This window comes from Melanostigma gelatinosum (genome assembly GCF_949748355.1).
Source record: "Melanostigma gelatinosum genome assembly, chromosome: 22".
NCBI lineage: Eukaryota > Metazoa > Chordata > Actinopteri > Perciformes > Zoarcidae > Melanostigma > Melanostigma gelatinosum.
Window position 1 is genome coordinate 9,182,012 of NC_136655.1, and position 17,688 is coordinate 9,199,699.

At 42.8% G+C, this 17,688-nt stretch overlaps 2 protein-coding genes across 5 annotated transcripts; one reads left to right on the forward strand and one right to left on the reverse strand.

Annotated features, from left to right (window-relative positions):
- Positions 1-405: 405 nt before the first annotated feature.
- On the reverse strand, positions 406-14,308 carry pphln1 (periphilin 1). 4 transcript variants are annotated; one of them, XM_079294535.1, is made up of 12 exons: positions 14,283-14,308; positions 13,612-13,674; positions 13,306-13,341; positions 13,144-13,208; positions 12,811-13,032; positions 12,071-12,132; positions 10,215-10,331; positions 9,790-9,962; positions 9,458-9,535; positions 7,500-7,555; positions 5,338-5,478; positions 406-1,195 (listed from the first exon to the last, which is right to left on the reverse strand). In XM_079294535.1, exons 3-12 carry the CDS (start codon positions 13,331-13,333, stop codon positions 923-925), a joined length of 1,215 nt encoding a protein of 404 aa, XP_079150661.1. In that variant the 5' UTR covers positions 13,334-13,341; positions 13,612-13,674; positions 14,283-14,308; the 3' UTR covers positions 406-922. The 4 variants fall into 4 exon arrangements, with proteins under 4 accessions (XP_079150661.1, XP_079150664.1, XP_079150663.1 ...); XM_079294538.1 differs by lacking the exon at positions 9,458-9,535; XM_079294537.1 differs by lacking the exon at positions 13,306-13,341 and having other exon boundaries at positions 14,283-14,303.
- A 61-nt stretch (positions 14,309-14,369) lies between these two features.
- zcrb1 (zinc finger CCHC-type and RNA binding motif 1) lies at positions 14,370-16,511 on the forward strand. Its single transcript, XM_079294539.1, has 8 exons — positions 14,370-14,489; positions 14,635-14,737; positions 14,894-14,922; positions 15,063-15,174; positions 15,292-15,399; positions 15,552-15,661; positions 15,745-15,823; positions 16,043-16,511. The coding sequence occupies exons 2-8, from the start codon at positions 14,654-14,656 to the stop codon at positions 16,184-16,186; spliced, it is 666 nt and encodes a 221-aa protein (XP_079150665.1). The 5' UTR covers positions 14,370-14,489; positions 14,635-14,653; the 3' UTR covers positions 16,187-16,511.
- Positions 16,512-17,688: the final 1,177 nt, after the last annotated feature.

The following is a 17,688-nucleotide window of genomic DNA, read 5'->3' on the forward strand; positions in this document are numbered from 1 at the left end:
TATATCTGATGTTGATTTTCAAATGACATTTTGGAACCCTCAGATTGTAGTGATGTTAACAGTAAGATGCACTGAAGAGTTTGTGGGGTTTTGCAGGGCAGCATTGGGATCTGCTGGAAGTTGAAAAAAAGAAAAATGTGCTAGCTTGCATTTTAAATGAATTTTAAAGTGAGGCTTGTTGCATCATTGTTATATGAGACTATACTAAAATACCAAAATATAAGTATGGCTGTGGGAGACAATGGAACACTAAAATGGAGTTTCATTATACTATTAAACTGATTTTAAAATGTCTTTGATTGTGTTATGAGATCACAATAAACCAAACCATAAAGTTAACGGAAACAATCTTTACTACAACCTTCTTTCCACGTCATGAAAAATAATCAAGCCGTGTGCCGGTTTTTCTGGGAAGGAAATTAAAGTTTGAAAAGCAGACAATAAAAATAAAAAAAAGTAACCAAACCGGCATTTCCAGACAGTACAAAGTTATACAAGAATGTAGAACTGTAAATTTAGCAGCACCACGTCATACGTCTGACTGCTACAGAATGTACAAAACAAAACATCTTATCTTTTAGAAAAGTGTGTTCATGCTGCAGCACCGACTGTCTATTGTCAGCAACATATTTTCACCAAAATTGTTTAAATAACAAAAAAACCCATGTTAACCATTTCCATGTCATTTAAGACTAAACCAGACAGTGAAACAATTTTGAACATCATTTCATAATCTCCATCTTTCAACAGGGAAAAGTACGAAAAAAGGGTCTGAAGTTAACACTGTTCATCCCCAAATACAATGCACCGCTGCATCAATTCCATTTAGAGTTTGTCTTCACGTCGCTGTGCTATAGTTCCAAGTCCAGCAACAATGTATTCAAGATATCCAATGCCTTCCACGCAGCCGACGGCCGACGTGTCAGTAAGACGAGCTGTGATTGACTCCCGTCTTTGAAAGTTTATGACCCGTCAGGGCTGTCGACGGGGTGGTCGAGTCACAGACAGAAGGTTCCGACTGCCGGACCACGTCGTCCAGCTCGCTGATGAAGTGTTTGAGGTCCTCCAGGCAACGGTCGCGGATCTCCCCGAGGTTCTCCCTGAGGGGAACCTGCAGCTGCTTCTCCAGGTTGGCGTCTTTAGCCACCAGCATCTTCACCACCATGCCAAATGTCTCGCAGTCTTGCCGGTACACCTGGAAGTGGATATCAGAGTTTAAAGAAAAAACTAAAAAACAAGTATAGAGGGTTTGACACACACAGTAAACACAAATCTATTTGTATGCAGATTTTAAAGACGTAAGTGTCAACAGGCAGAGGTAAAGAAAAAAAAAGCTCTTAAATGAGATGAAACGGTGTTTCCTTCCTGCTTAACCTGGCGCCGAGGTGAAAATACTCGAGTGTCAATGAGCCCGAGCTGATCGCTCTGGTGTCAACACACGTCACACGTAGAGCCTAAAGACAAACACTTCTCTTCTCAAGTTTAATAAGGGCCCTTTATAGAGGACACGGTGGCACAAGCTGCAATAAAACCCCCGCTTTAGTGGCGTCTCGCGGGCTTATAACAGGTGTGAGAGAGACAATGAGGAAGATGTGCCGGAATCTTGTTTGGGAGCTTCTATTTCACAGACTCTCAAATGTCTCATTAAACGAAAAGAGGGGGGCCTCGGCTTCCACATGAAGCGGTTCGATTTGCAAAATGCCAAAAACAGAGACTTGTTTCCAGCTCATGATCAGACAATGAATTTCCAGAGGGGGAAAAATATCAGTCAGCTAAACTGATGGTCATATTTTATATTGTTAGTTTCCATTTTTGAGGTGAAGTAAAAGTTCTCCCTCGTTTCCTGTTGACCCTCCATTACTGCCATCTAATAAAAAGGATTACAATTTCCCCAACAATAAATCAACAAACTACACATCACGCGATGAGGACCTTTTCTAATTGGACAGTCTGATGCTCCACACTAACAGACCTCAGAAACCTTCATTTCCCTGGAGAGTGCTGCTCTCTCTCTGTTTTCTTCCATCTGTCCTTCCACTATTTCATGACTCTTTTCCTTCTCTAGTCAGTCTCTCTGTGCCTCCTTTCGTCTTGGTCAATCCGACACGATACGACTTATTAATTCGTGCCGCAGGCCGGACACAAGGGCCCATCCAATGGCAAGGGTTGTGTTTGGATCTGTGCGTTTACACATATGCCTGTGTGTGTGTATGTGTATATATATATATATATAATTAGGCCAGACAGGGGTGAGTTTCAGCCATTCACCGGATACCAACAGTGGCTTCTGTGCCGCGGGGCTTTTCGACCTCGCTGGCTTATTTATAGCTTTTGTTTTCTCACAATGTTCCTGGAACAGAGCATGTTGGAGAAGAGGACAGATGAAGATCCGCTGTCAAACAGAGTTTATGTACTTGGAAAATAACAGTTGGCAACTTTCCAGAGCCGGCATTAAACAAAAATACATCTACTGTATAAAAGCTATGGTGAACAAAAACAGTGTGAAGCTTGGGTTCTCCTAATATTATCGACCGCGATGAGACTTCACTGAAGATGATTTCTGCTGGATTGGACACGTTTGTGGGGAACAGTTTCAGGAAAGACTGCTAGTGCTTACGTAAAATGAACACATTCTGGGCGTTTCTGATGTACATGTACATCGTCATGTACAATAAATGATCAAGTGGAACAAGTTAGAATGACAAATCTGTTCAAAAAACACAAACCCCCGATAGCCCTGGGCTAAAGTCAGTACATCACCCCGTCCTTTCAATGTCTTAACCTCCTGTGGTCTCATTCAACAGCTGATCGCTTGATGACAGTGAATGTATTCATCACATTTTCGGAGGAAGTATCCAATCAAGTGCGCCGACAACAACTTGTATGAATAAAGGGAAAGTCGTTCCTAGATAACAATGTGCTGAAAATGTACTTCCTGTATTTAAAAACACACATCCTGAGATCCCTCCCTTGTTATCCAATCAGGAAGGACAAAAAGGCGAGCACTTGACTTCGGGCGGAGTCGGTCCAGAGCCGTCCGTGCTTCTAGAAAACGTCTTTAAACTGCATTTTAAATAGAAAGTTAAAGCAAGGATTAGGGGGGAGCGTGTGAGAGTGAAGGAGTTGGGGCCTCAGTCCAGTTCTGCGGTCTTTGTTCCTAAAAAGAAGACTGGAACAGTCTTTGCTTTCTGTCTTGTAGCCAAACATATTTAGATTCCTCACCAAATGAAATAAAACTCCCTTTGTATCGCAGCACGGCCTGTGAGGAGTAAAACATAATACCCTTTATTGCCTCTCATGCCTCGTCACTCACTAGAACCAGTTAGTCTGTACTGCAGCCAAAGTCAACGTTGACAATGAGAGCGGTTTCAGGTTGAATTTCAGCGGACCAATTTCACTTAGCTACACAAACAGCGAGGCACTGGTGTAATGCGGCCCAGCGCGATGTCTGGCCGACGACGGAAAGTTCAGCTTCTGATCCGTGAAAAGTGTAGAGACAGTCGGGCGAGGAGCTACTGGACTGGAGCGTGTTTGTGTCCGTGTGTACCGAAGAGATGGCTAGACCAGATCGAGTGCAGAGAACCAAAACATCTGGCCGACACTTGTCATGTGGCTAAACACGAGTCGCTTACTGCAACTTTGTTGTTTCAGTCAGAGAAAGAGAGTCAGAATTAAGAGCGTTTAGCTGCGTGTTCTGGGCATGCTGGGAAAATAACACCGGCCAGCAGACAAGCGCTTACTGTATACGCTTTGCAGCGGCTGGTTGGTTTGGTCTGCCGCTTTGGCAGGTAACCAACTCTCGGGTTTTGATTGGCGTTTACAAAATGTTTTAAAGGGTTAAAGTCTTTACCAACAAACAAAGATTTTGCGGACGGAAATATAGGAAATATCCAGGGCAAAATGTTACTAAACCTCTGATTTCTAACCTGGTTGTGTGTGTGTGACAGAAAGCAGGCTGAATTAACTCACGGTCACGACTAAACAAGCCAGCCTTTCATAAGCACACAGACAACCTTCATGCAGGTTGGTCTGAATGTCACAAAAGCCGAAGAAAAAGGGGACAGGAGGAGGAAGAAACGCTGATAATCATCAATTTCTACCGAAAAACTCCAAAGAATTCAGAAATCCTGGAAAGAAAAAGTGAAACTTCATATCCCTGTGAACACTGTTCCCTCTAATCTACTCTTTCCAGACCTTCATTTCATGACTACATCTGAAGATTGAAGCAAGCGGGCACGAGTCATACAGACATAGATCCATGACCAACACCTAACAGATTCTCGACATGGGTCTTCCCAAAATGCACGCTGTATGAAATAAAGCTCACACGATAGAGCTCGAGGAGGAGGAGACGGGCTATAAAACGGCCCAGAAGCTGCAGCGTCAGCAACAGACGTTATAAGCCGCCTATAGGCTCTGTGGCGCAGCTCAACGTGAGAGCGCGGTGTGCGCTCCAGGGCAGAGCTGGCTCGGGTTTAATGGTCCCAGTAAAGCAGCGGCAGCGCTCACTGGTGCAGGAATGGCCTTCATTAGATAACTGAGCAGAGCTGGAGCCTCGGGGGCAGTTTTTAGCTCCGTTAAGCTCTCGATTTATTGTATGCACAAATCTATACCATGCCTGTGCTTTACTCGTGTTCCTGCTTTCCATTATGCGTTCCTGTAGGATGCACATTATCCTAATGTTCTAAATCTCTGTGCGGGCCTTCCTGTGTGTGTGTGTGTGTGTGTGTGTGTGTATGCAAAGATGAGTCAAACTCAGAGGGAGAGAGTTGGGATGTTGGAGCCATGTGGGACATTAAGCTAGCGGAGGGTATAATGAGCAATTCTTGCCCTCATGCCAGTCAGGATGGGAGATTAGCAAGAGCCACCAGGAAACTGGTGATAGATTTGGCAACCAGCTACTTCAGCAGATAATTAACCATCATTCTGCTCCGACACTGATGTCTGGCGATCGATTGGTGGACTTTAGGATGTGCCCGCCACTGTGACTGGTGGACAGAGACGTTCATTTCCTGCCTTGTTGGGAACACAATAGCCGGCTGTTCCAGGAAAAACAATCCAGGTGTGAGTCAGAGAAGTCTAGGCCACCACATGTACGGGATCCTTTGCCAAGCGCACAGCACGGACCGTGCGTGCACCAGGTTGACTTTACAGAAAACTCTTACAAATGAATAACTTGTAATGAGAGGATTGGAAATGCAGTCGTTTTCCACTGGCACTAAATGTTCACATATATATATTTGATGTTTTTTTTGTTTTATTTTTTAACACTAAACTACTTGCCCTCCCGCCCCAGTCCACAGATCATCTGGGTGTAAGCTGGAGTTGGACAGGTACCTTCTCTATCTCCTGAGCTTTGGCCGTGATGGCCAGGGACCGCCGCTCTTGAAAGTTGTCCGGAGACGGCTTCTGGCTCTCCTCGACGACCGGAGCCACCAGAGGCTCCTCTTTTTCTCCCTCTGGAGGATGGTTCTCCTCCTACAGGAGGTAGAGGAGAGAGCGGCGTGAGTCACTGCTCAGAGGAGGATGCAGAAAGGTCAGCAACAATTTCACAAGCACGAGAGGAATGAAGTTTCTAAAAATCATGCAGCACTACAGTAGTACTACTACTGCCAAGTTGGCAGAAATGACGAAGGCTAGCAATAACCCGACACAGAGAATGTGAATGGACGTAGGTCAGCAGCTTACAGCGTGCGCAGCGCTGTGACCCGACCTACTGACTGTTTAACTTCACAGGAAAGATGAGGCTGAGGCGTACCGAAGGATGAAGCTCAGCTTCTGAAGCGGAACAGTCAGAGCATACCGTGTGTTACGTCTGCAAATAGTGCTGTAACTCCTACGAATCCCTTATCCTTCCACGAATAAGCTGCAGCTCGTACGTCTTATTCATCACGGCAGATGTGGATCTTCAGATCGTACACTGTTATCATTACTGAGCCAAATTATGACTAAAACCTCCCGGCTTAGCGTTGCACTTATCGCTCAATGTAAATTGTAGAATTTGATACTTCAGCCGTTTATGTATCTTAAAAGGAAATCTGGCCAGGCAAGCCACGATGAGCCACCTAATGGATAGATTGGAAACTCTCGTGCCCATAAGTATGAATGTTGAAAGCCAAAAGGAGCAAAAAAAAAAAACAAATACTAAAAATCAATAAAAGAAAAAGGAAAAGGTTTTAGACAAAGAACTTGCTCGGTCTGGAGAACCATCACAAAAAAAAATCTCGACAACCATCTCGTGTTGGTGAGATTCTGTAATGACAGGGACCCGATGCCTCGTGTAACCTTTTCAGTTACAGGTTGTGCTCTCTAACCACAGCCTGAGGTGCTCTTTCGACCCCCTCCTCTGTCTGGGATGGCTCCACGGAGCCTGCGAGTGTGTTTGTTGAATCCCCACAGCAGGCAGCGACCGGGAGGCCTTGAGTTGAGTTGGGGGGGGGGGGGGGGGGGGGGGGGCCTTTCATCTTGGCCAAGGTTACGGGTTTGTGCCCCCAGAACAAAGAAGAAACACTGCACCACAGGCCAGATCAAACGGCAAAACGCAGCAGTGTGTATCAGTGTGTGTGTGGAGGGGTGGGGCTTTAAAACTTTCATCACAGCAGTTGATTGGGTGATGGTGGGTGGTTCTTACAAAAAAAAGAAAATGCACATAAAAGGAGAAGAGGACTATGTTTCTATTCTGTATCTTGTATAAAGCAAGCGCATGGATTTACAAAAGATATCAAAGAGCCCAACATGCCACAGCTACCAGACGCAGTCAGCCAGACCCTTCAACAGGGAAAAAAAGGAAATGATTGTTCATTGTAAACGGTGTAAACACACCCCAATGGGTTCCACAGGGAGGCTAGTCAGGGACCGAGATCCTAGGATAAAACTGGGACTTCGGCTACCGAGTTAGCCTCTTCACTTCTGGGTGGCCGTAGCCAGATGCAGTGCGCCTAATCACATCTGATTCTATTTACACTCCTCTGCAAAGACGGATGATATCAGCAGTCATTTGCAAAACACGCAGGAGGGACCGACATTCAATACTTACTCAAAACAGTAAAAGTATTTATGTATTTCTTATTTGAAAGAGCACTTTAAGGAAGCGCGGCTCATACTTTCGCCGACACTTGAGCCCCTTTTCCCCCTCCATCGCTGCAGGTTCTTGTGATTGAAGTCTGCTTACAGCACAGGTAAACAAAGCACAGGCCCCATGGCTTTTATGCTCTGCGTGAGGGCCACTTTAAAACCCATTAACATACTTGAATGGGACTAAACACTTATTAGAAGGATGGAATTTAAGAAGTTCCAGATGCATCCTGCTGTACAGTGACAAGAGGCGGAGCCCACGATGTATAATAAAACAGAACAGGAACTTTTGGGGCTGAATTGCTGCATTTACAATATAAGACAAAAAGCGTATATTTTCATAAAGAAGCGACGGCTTGTGTTGCGTTTTTGCTCGTTGGTGTCAACTTTTAAAGTCAAATTCAAGTAGTATTGCAGTTTGGTACCTTGTTTGAGGCTGCGCTGTGTGGGGAGCCCTCTCTTGACAGGCCAGGAATTTTGTCTGGAGAAATAAGAAAAAAAAGAGACAAAAAAGAAAGTTTGACAAAGTGAGATGTGAGTGCGGTGCAAAATAACATGAGGAAAAAAATAAATTAAAAAAGATTTGGAATGAGGATAAATGAGAGGAAGGAAAAGGGACAATTAGTATGTCCCGACAGTTCGTGAGTATGAGTTTATGATTATCAGGGCTCTGTAAAGGTGCTGATGTTTGGATCCAGGATCCGGATGGGCACAGAGGCTAGAACATCTGGAAAAATCAAGACACAGATGGTTCGCAAACTCGCTCCAAACTAGACACAACCTCCCTCTCACACTATTCTCCTGCAGTCCGTCCAAGGCTTTGCAGCCGACCAATCAAGTCTACACCAACAAACACGAGCTCCGAGCAGCCCCTCTATGAAACAACAACACCCCGATGTGGAAGCTTTGGCTTCAGGAATATCCATCAGACATCCTATACCCCCTTTTCCCTCTTCCGTCCACACACACACACACGACCTGGTGGCATCTTTATGAGGCCTGACAAAGTGGCAGACAGAGCGGGGAGGAAGGCTGGCTGCTGGACACATTACAGACCACTCAGTGTCTCTCCGGTTACCCAGCCTGGGAATAGGTTAAGTTTAACGAGTGTAACCTTTGTATATTTCTGAAACAAACCCGCTGCATGTAATTTCATCTCGCCCTCGTCCATTTAAAAAGAAAAAAAAGAATCAATTGAAAGAAATGGCACAGAGACGGTACCGTGTAGGTGCAGCGCTTACATTTAACGGTGAAACCACTTTCCAATGCTGTCCACAACTATTCTGATGTGCTTACAAGTCATCCTGCTCTGAGAAGAAGTCAACCTAGCACTGCCCGAATGCGCCGCTATAAAACATGATCAATGATGTTATGTTCTCCTTTCAAGAGGTTGGAATCAAACACATGTAGAAACAGTCTTTTGTCACATCACGTCCACTTGTAATTCTGAGGTCTACTGAGGTAACTAAGAAGGCCGGCCCTGAAGATGGTAGCAGACCTAAACAACACTGTGCTACTTGTGCAAATAAGGAGGCAGAGATGTATAAAAACATGCAGAAAACAAAAGGTTACACTAGCAGTCATGCATTTTACAGTCCAGTTAATCAAAGCTGTATTGCTGACATGCTGGGAAATTAGTTATGTAAACTTAGCACAGTCAATGTCCGATGGAAGTAACATAAATAATTGAAATAAAAATAAAAACAGGCATTAAAAGGAGGCTGCGTGTCCTAATGCCTGCATAGAAGTACTTTGAAATACAGCTTTGATACGGACCGTAAAGCCTCCCGTTCCTTCACTCTACCCTCACCAAATGTGTTCTTTCCCGACGGTGTTGTGCCTGATGACTCAGAAGTGAAGGGAGAGTAATGTTCTACACAGCATCAGGGTAACACCTGCTCAGCTGGTCTGTTTAATTACTTTTAAAAACTTTCATCTCCAAGTCTAGAGATCTAAATGGCGGCGTACATTTACAGACCAGTGGAACCACGGAGAGTGCTTAACATACCTCAACAGATAGAAATAGTTTAGGGAAAGGGGGGAATCCATTACAGCAAAGTCACTACTAGGAACTAATAAATAAACAGAATTCATGATGCAACTTACTTCAGACCTGAGTGAAACAATTTCAGTGTCAAATAAGACATCGGAGTTTATCGTGGTCAATTACTCTGAGGGGTTATATTATACTTTACAATCAATTCATCCCGTCCTCCATCCTTGCATCCTTCTCGTGACCGAGTGGCCGACATCTTTTCGAGCATAGAAAGCCACAACATCACCTTCTAACATGAGAAGGATGCAAGGAGATGTGTGAGGAACAACGCAATCGAGCTTACGGTCACCCAGGTCCAAGCTTGTTCACATGGCTCAATGTACAGACCCAAAGTTTCATGTCCACTCTGTTGAGGAACGAGCGCCCCCCAGGGGTGCTCAGAAACCCCCTCTGGACCGTCCACATCTGAAAAGCCAGCCAGCCAGATTATCAGTCATGGATAAGACAGTGACATAAAAAAAAAAAGGTCTTGGCAATGAATGTACATCTTTGGGGAGAGAGTGTCCGGAAGTTAAAACCTAAATCATCTTTTTCAAATGGCCAAGAAAGTAGTCGTGGTTTACGTTACAACAGCTGGCAGTGACTATGAATGTTTGACAATACTAGGAAGATGAAGACAGGATGGACACAAGGGGGGGAATTCCAAGGACTCTACATACTCTTGTCTTGCTGCGAGGGAAATGGCAGGCTCTTGGCTCTGTCTGGCGAGTAGCCTCTGCTGCTGACGCTGGAGCCGGAGCGACTTTGTGGGGAACGGGCCACCTCGCGGCGCACAGGAGAGCGCTCTCTGAGCGGGGGGAACGGGGCCACCTTCCTCCTGTAGGGGTCCTCCCTGTTAAAAAAAGCCAGAGGGGAAAAACGAGTCACGGACCAGACGTCGCAGTAAACGCAACCACTTGTCCCTTTCCTCTTTCGTGCCAACGTAGCACAACACTGCCATCTAGCATTGGGGACTACACACACACACGCAGGTTTTTACTCTGACCCTTTGTGTTTTCACTTCCTCTCTGGCTGCAGCATTAAAAGGCTGCAATGATTGCACATGAAAGCCCTCTGCGGAGATGAAGCATGCATTCGTTCGTACCCTCGGTCCAGGTTGAGGATGGCTTGCACTAGCGTGTCTTCGCCGCTCTCTGGGAGCGATCGGGGCGGTGGGTAGATGCCCTGGTTTCGCACGCTGTGAGGAGGCGGGGCACGGTTGCTGAGGGAATAAACACACAGGAATGTTGCGGTCGGTTGCGGATACATGCTGTACAACACCATTTGGTCAATTTGTATTTCACCTTATTCAAACAACCTTAAAATACCGTGCGGTCAGGATTATGCACCCTTATCCCTGGTGACAATTTATTAGCATGTTCTTCTTCCTTTAGCAAAGTATGGTTATGACTTCACACATTACCATATAAGGGGTGGAAGTCATCCAATAGCCAGATGAGAGCTAACAATGCAGACTAAACCACTTCAGTCGCTTCGGTTCTCTGTCCGGATCCTAACCCGACTTCAAACAATATCCGGGTTGAATGCCAGTCTGGCTTTGATTTTAAGGATCTACTTCTAAAATATCATTCATGCTAATGTATGAGAACACGAAAAGAAAGATAAAAGAAAGGAGACACTTGTCGTGATTGCAAACGGATTTCCCAGAGGGTCTAAATATTCATGAGAAGCTGGAGGTTTTATTATAAGGTAGATCAATGTTTAATGTGTGGTCACATGGTCATATAATAATCAACTGTGTGGAGCATTTAGTTCATGCTTCACAAGAACAAAACCTTCTTGAATGGGAAAATAAACCTGTACATGCATTGAGCAAAACCTTTTACCAGCTACCCACCACATCTCACTCTCAAGTGACCTCTGACCTCAGTGCCCTTTCACAACTCTAAATGTTAGCTTGGAGTGAAAGCCTTCATTTCCCTGTCTGTCTGCTAAGGGGGGGAAATCGTGTGAGACTTTCTGTTCTGAAACAGTATTCAACAGTTCATGTTTAAGTTTGGCCCCCGACCAACGGTCAATGTATATGCTAATGAGGGGATTTCCGATGGGGTGATCATAAAAAGGCCGCAGAGCATCGAGTGTCACGGCAGGTTGTGTTGTCGTATTTCACACCTTTGTTTTGTATGTGAATTTCAATCAGCAGTCAAATATTAACTCATAAACTGGTTTTGGCAGCATCAAACGGGTGCGATGTGAAAACCAAATAAATGCTCTCAATAGCCAAGAAGGATGACTGTTTCCCACCATGCAAATGCACCAGTAGTGTTTCACTGTACTTCAGCACACCTTTATAAATCGTTTTGTTTTTTGTGTGTGGGGGGGGGGCTCACTTTGGTAATGCCTTTCATTCACAAATGGCCGGTTTTCCCCTTGATATTATTGCCATTTATGCCTGGCCAACACTGTTTTATATGGTATTAAGCTGAAATCCTTAGACGACCAACATTATAAGCAGGTAAATTGACGACTGCATTTGATGTCAACTGTGATCAGTTGGCTGTGGCTTTGAGCGTTAACAAACTGTGACATAGTTTTACCAAAAACGCCTGAGTGGAAGCACGGCCAAGGGTTTTGAGTGAATGTTGTCAACAATCAGAAAAATCCGTAGCCTAAATATTTGCAATCCGATCGAGAGACACCGTTCAGCTACAACAGGTCAGCAGAGGTGGGTGTGGAGCGCCAGGATTGTGAATAGGGTGAGACGGGCCAATATGGGGTCGGGGCAGACCTCGACTTAGAATTGCTGCTATTTAAACAAAGCTAGAAGAGAGGCCTGCTCCTGTAGCACCGCCCTTCTTAGTCTAATTAAAAAGGAGTAAAACACAAAGGACTTGTACAACTCTCCAGCTATTCATAATGACAACATCTATATCTAATGAGTGATTTTACATTTGAAAAATGGTTCGGTGTTTTATGGAAGAAATATTAGCTGCAGTTTACTTAAACTCCAAAGGCCGTCCTGGGTGCTGGTCTTCCCTGGGCCCTCTGTAAGGGTACTCCTCCTACACAAGGAAGAAAATCTCAATCAAATGATTTGATTATGTCCTAAAATATAGCGGTTATGAAACCTAGTTATAAATAATCAATCTGAAGCTACCAACAATGATGCAAGTTTTGATTTTTTAAAGGTTTGTGTAACTTCCATACATCTAAACTTGCCCCTGCAATAGCAGCTCATGGATTCATGACCATCAAACTGATAAATATGGATGCAAATATATACTTTTTAGTGAATTTTAGAACGTGTCTTCAGGAAAAGTCACGATGTTAGTTAATCAGCTATAAAATAAGAACCGAAAACTACTGCAAAAAAGAAAGGCTTGAAAATATTTAAACTTGAACCTTCAACTATAGCGCCCTCAGCTGGCCAATTATGAGCGTAGCTTTCAAACCAACAATATTAACGCGACATGCAGTTGTAATATGTCTGCAGCAAGTTTAAGACCTTTGGTGGAAATGTATGTACAGTTAGTCAGTCTTATGCATGTGGGAGTATTAATAGTATTGTTAATTAAAGCATATATGAAAAAGCACAATGACAAAAATAAATACTTACAATCTGTGTTACAATCTTATGTTGTTACAATCTTATGTTGTTTTTAAATGTGCTCTATAAATAAACTAAACTTGAAACAAGTCTGTGGAAGTTCCTAACCACAATGTTACTTTTATGTTCTCACCCTCCTTGAAGGCGGAACAGCTCTGCGCTCGGCAGAGAAATGAAGATTGTCACCACCGTGGTAGCCCCTCTGTTCTTCATGATAATTTCGTGGGCCTCCTCCATTTGGAAAAAAGCACGGACCTCCTTCGTATTCGTAGCCACCGCCGCGGCCATAGTCGTCCTCCGGCCTGCCAAAGGGGGCCCTTCTCTCCGCTGCCCCAGCTACCCGCGGGTAAGGACCCTACCAGGATGGGTACAATATATTATATATAATAATGTATGCATGCTGCTTGGAAGATAAATACATCTATGTACTTGTGTTTTTATGTGCAGTCACTATGTTCACACTCACCGGTCTCTCTGCCAAAAAGCGATCATCGTACACCTCTCGGATACTCCTGTCTCTCCTGTACGTCACTGCAAAAGGCAGACAGTGAGAGATGATGCACCGTTACATTTGTACATGCAACTGTGCAGGTGTGGTTCCACAAAATAAATAATGAAAACTAGTTACTGTGTTCATCGACGGTGTGTTTGTTCATGTCAACTTCTTTGGACAGCAGACGTTATTACAAGATATGCAAGAACAGAGAATGATGGTTTATATCTAATCTGATGACTGGACAGAACTTTCCTCAAGGCATTTTGGTTTGGACCTCAGGTGAACACTGCAACAATTAATATAAAAATGCTCTGAATATTGTCAAAAATCTTGCATGTGGTATTATTTTTGTTAGATCTCTTGTGTTGTCATCCTAGCGTAAAACAAAACAGTGTTAAATTAGTGGACTGTAAAGGCAAAGGTTGATCACCAACTTACTTTTGGACTCAAGGACCTCTGAGAATCGGGGTGATATCGAGAAAATACAATCTTCAACAAAATCTGTAAAAAGATTTGTTTTTTTAAACAGTGTCAAGTCTATACACATGGAATAAGTTGTCATGCAACCGTTTAGGAGATAATCTCTATAATCAAGCCTATCAATCGGTTATCAGATATTTAAAAAACGTGGGAATGTTGCGGTTTATATTTTCTACTTAAGATAACACAGGGAGTACTGCTGGACCATGAGATGTGATCCAACAGCTGAGCTGGCGAGGTTTCTTTCTGCAGACTAGCTAGCTTGTCGTACGGGTGACAGTACGTTTGACCAACAACACCGTATTCAACGTAACACTAGCTCGATAACACACAGCCGATAAGTTACACAAACAACAGCAATGTGTCCTTTGATGGTGAATTGACTACTAACTACTGTAGCTCCACGTAGAACAGACAGCTAGCGTTGCTAATTAACTTAGCTCGCCTCCATGTATGCTGCAAACATCCGCACGTTTCATTTCATCTGAGAACAAGTTAACTAATATATGCCGACATACAAAATCACAAAACTATATACGGCAACATAGCGCATCTCCTAGATCAATGGGTGTTGAATAACTCACATTAAAAGGTGATGTATTCCACGCGAATTGACAAAACAATCTCACCTTCTGGTTTGGTTAGCTTAGCCTTCTCGGAGAGCTACATGTAGAACGTCTGATTTTATTGGACGAGGAGTGACCATACGTCATAAATCTGCGACGTACAGACATGGCGTTTGTTTCTTTTTGCTAAACGTCAACTTCTTACAAATACACACAAATCTACGATTATAAACACATTAATATATTATACAAACGTTGGAGGCTGTGTAGGTAAGTAGTTTAATTGATTCTGCTGCTTCCAGTTACGTTAAAATGTGTAACGCGACATGAATGGTGGACTTACCAAACTAGCAAAGTAGCTAGTTGTGCATTAACCTATTTTTTCTGATCATTTGGCTTCTTTTTTGTCTTTCAGTGTGCCATATTCGTCCAGTATGAGCGGGGGTTTGGCACCAAGCAAAAGCACCGTGTATGTGTCGAACCTGCCATTCTCTCTCACCAACAATGATATACACAAGGTTAGTTCCTCATCACTCATACAACAATGTTGTAGTCAGTGTTATGAAATGTTAACAATGCTTTTATTTGGCTAAAACACAAGTGAGAGTCAAGTCCACCGTGGTCTCTGAATCCAGGCCACTTCCTTACTGAAACATAACTTTGTCTCATTTCAGCTATTCACCAAATATGGAAAGGTTGTAAAGTAAGTGATGTCTTTCTCATAGTTTATTTTGTATTATTTATATCATACAGCAGTGAATAAATAACCCACAACATTCTGTTAAAGGCTCTGAAGACTTGTAATAGTTATATAGCTATTAATAACTGTGATGCTTCATGCAGGGTTACAATTGTTAAGGATAAAGATACTCGCCAGAGTAAAGGAGTAGCGTTTGTTCTCTTCCTGGACAGAGAATCGGCTCATAACTGTGCACGAGCAGTGAACAATAAGCAGGTGAGTCCGTCACATTACGACCACCAGTGTTCACGTTACTGTACGTTACCGATCATGAGACGCTTGTGTTGTGTCTGATGTTCACTTGTCAGAGTTTCTAATGTGTTTGTCTCCCAGTTATTTGGCAGAACAGTGAAAGCGAGCATTGCCGTAGACAATGGGCGAGCAACCGAGTTCATAAAAAGACGGAACTACACAGACAAGACCAAATGTTACGAATGTGGGGTGAGTGCATATTAAACATTTTATCTTGTGAGATTATTAAGTTTTATTGAATTACAGTTGCAAGTATAATCTCTGCCCTGAATGAAAAAAAAAAAGAGTATCCCAGAGAGAGTTGTCTGACTTTGTGTGTTTTTTTAAATGAAACATGACAGGACACCGGTCATCTGAGCTACGCGTGCCCCAAAAACATTCTGGGAGAGAGGGAACCTCCGAAGAAGAAAGAAAAGAAAAAAAAGAAAAAGGCTGAACAACCTGAGCATGTGTAAGTCTTAAATAGCTGACATTGTGAGATATTGTACATGAGATTGTGCTGTTTTGATTCCTCCATCTTTCCCCTTTTTATAGTGAAGAAGAGGAAGAAGAAAGTGAAGAAGAGGGAGAGGACCCAACCTTAGATAGTCTGAGCCAAGCCATAGCTTTTCAGGTAAGTGTGTAGATATAGAAATCCAAAATAGATACCTCTATGAAAAATGCGACATACCGGTACTCACTCCCCCATATAACATGCTATATTATGACCTTTTTATGATGTTCTTATAGCATACTATATCATGACATTTCTATAGCACACTATACTTTGATATTTTATGACTTTTGATCTTTTCGCAGTGTTATATATCTTCTGTCTTTTGTGACCCTCCAGCAAGAGCGTATCGAGGAAGAGGAGATGCAGAGGAAGCAGGCACGTGTGTCTCAAGAGGAAGGCGCTTCAACATCCTCAGACTCTAAGAAACCAAGGATCAAAAAGAGTGCATACTTCAGCGACGAGGAGGAGCTTAGTGACTAAGCATAATAACAATAATACACAAGTTGGACATCAGTTGTTTGTCAAATAGTGCTTTATTGTTTTTTAAATTGTATTGTGTTATAGTTGGGATGCTTCCATTTATACTGATAAAATATGATTTTCTTTCTTCTTGTACATAGAACTAAGACATTTTTTTTCTGTTTCTAGAAATACTGTAGTAGTTGATTGAATGTGTGTGCTTTTTTCTATGTCAGTCAATAAAACCTTGTTTCATACTGACAAACCAAGACAATTGTTGGTTGATCGAGTGTTAAATGCAGAATCAGATAAGAATCCTGAAGAAGGTAATTTACTACTTTTCTTAGCTCGATGAAATGATTTGGGAACTGATGCTGGAAATATCCATTTTTATTAATCATTGATCAATTTAGTGGTTGGACAATTAGTTTTTACATAAAACTAATTTTGTCCATAAAATGTCAAAAGCGTTTTTTATAGTGTACTGTTGCGCATAAGGTTGTGTATTTCATATGACCATTTTTTGTAGTTGGTACATTTTCAACAAGGATTAAACAATGGGCGACACTGGGTTGACCAATTCTGAACTTCCTTGCAGACAGTGTGTGTAAATCCTAAATATTGCATCCCCATAATGCATCATTGAAGTCGAGTCGTCGGAACAGAATGAAGATCCAGTTGATATGAAAAGGTTTGAGCGTCCCTGCGGTCCCTAATCTTAGCCTTACATTAAAAAAAAAAAAAAAAAGCAGAGGATAGATGAGTCAACGTTGTGGTTTGCTTAGAAATATGTCTTGTTGATGCTCACTTGCGTCAGCACGCAAATAAATCGAGGGATTCCCCGATGTTTAATGTGCTCGCTTTTGATCTGAACGGCTGCGGCATTTCTGCAGTCTGCGAGTGAAAGCCAAAGATGCAGGGCTATGAGACGATTCCCAGTAGAGTGAGCCGATAAGAGCGGTTAACACATTGCTGCAGACGCAACATTATCTTCCATGGATTTTGTTGCATTTAAGTGCTTTCGGAAATTAACAAGCTATTGCTCTCGTTGCGAGGATAATGGATTTACACAGTCTATGAAACAGAGGTAATAGCTGCAAAGAAATATAATACCCTGAGATGCGACCAGTAGTAGTCAAAGTATGCATTAAACGCAGTACAATCATTCATGTAACTAGTTACTGTAGGCTGTTATGTGTACAGAACGTTAATAATCCTAATTTAATTTTATGTTCCGTGCTTTTTAAAAAAAACATTTTTAGCATGAGCACGATATATTTTATTCGTTTTCGCAGTGAATCAAGAATGTGGCAAGGACTTTTAAATCAAACACAGCATGAAGAGGTGTTTTTTAGAATTATTTTTCCCGATTGACGGTGTGCAAACTTGGGTACATACGGCTAGCGGGCGTAAAAAACGCTTGTTAACGGGTCACGTTTGTCAAAATAACCAATGCGTATGATGTTATTAATCTCCAACACACTCAGTTTACAGAAGTACGAGTTTACAACGGGTACCAGAAG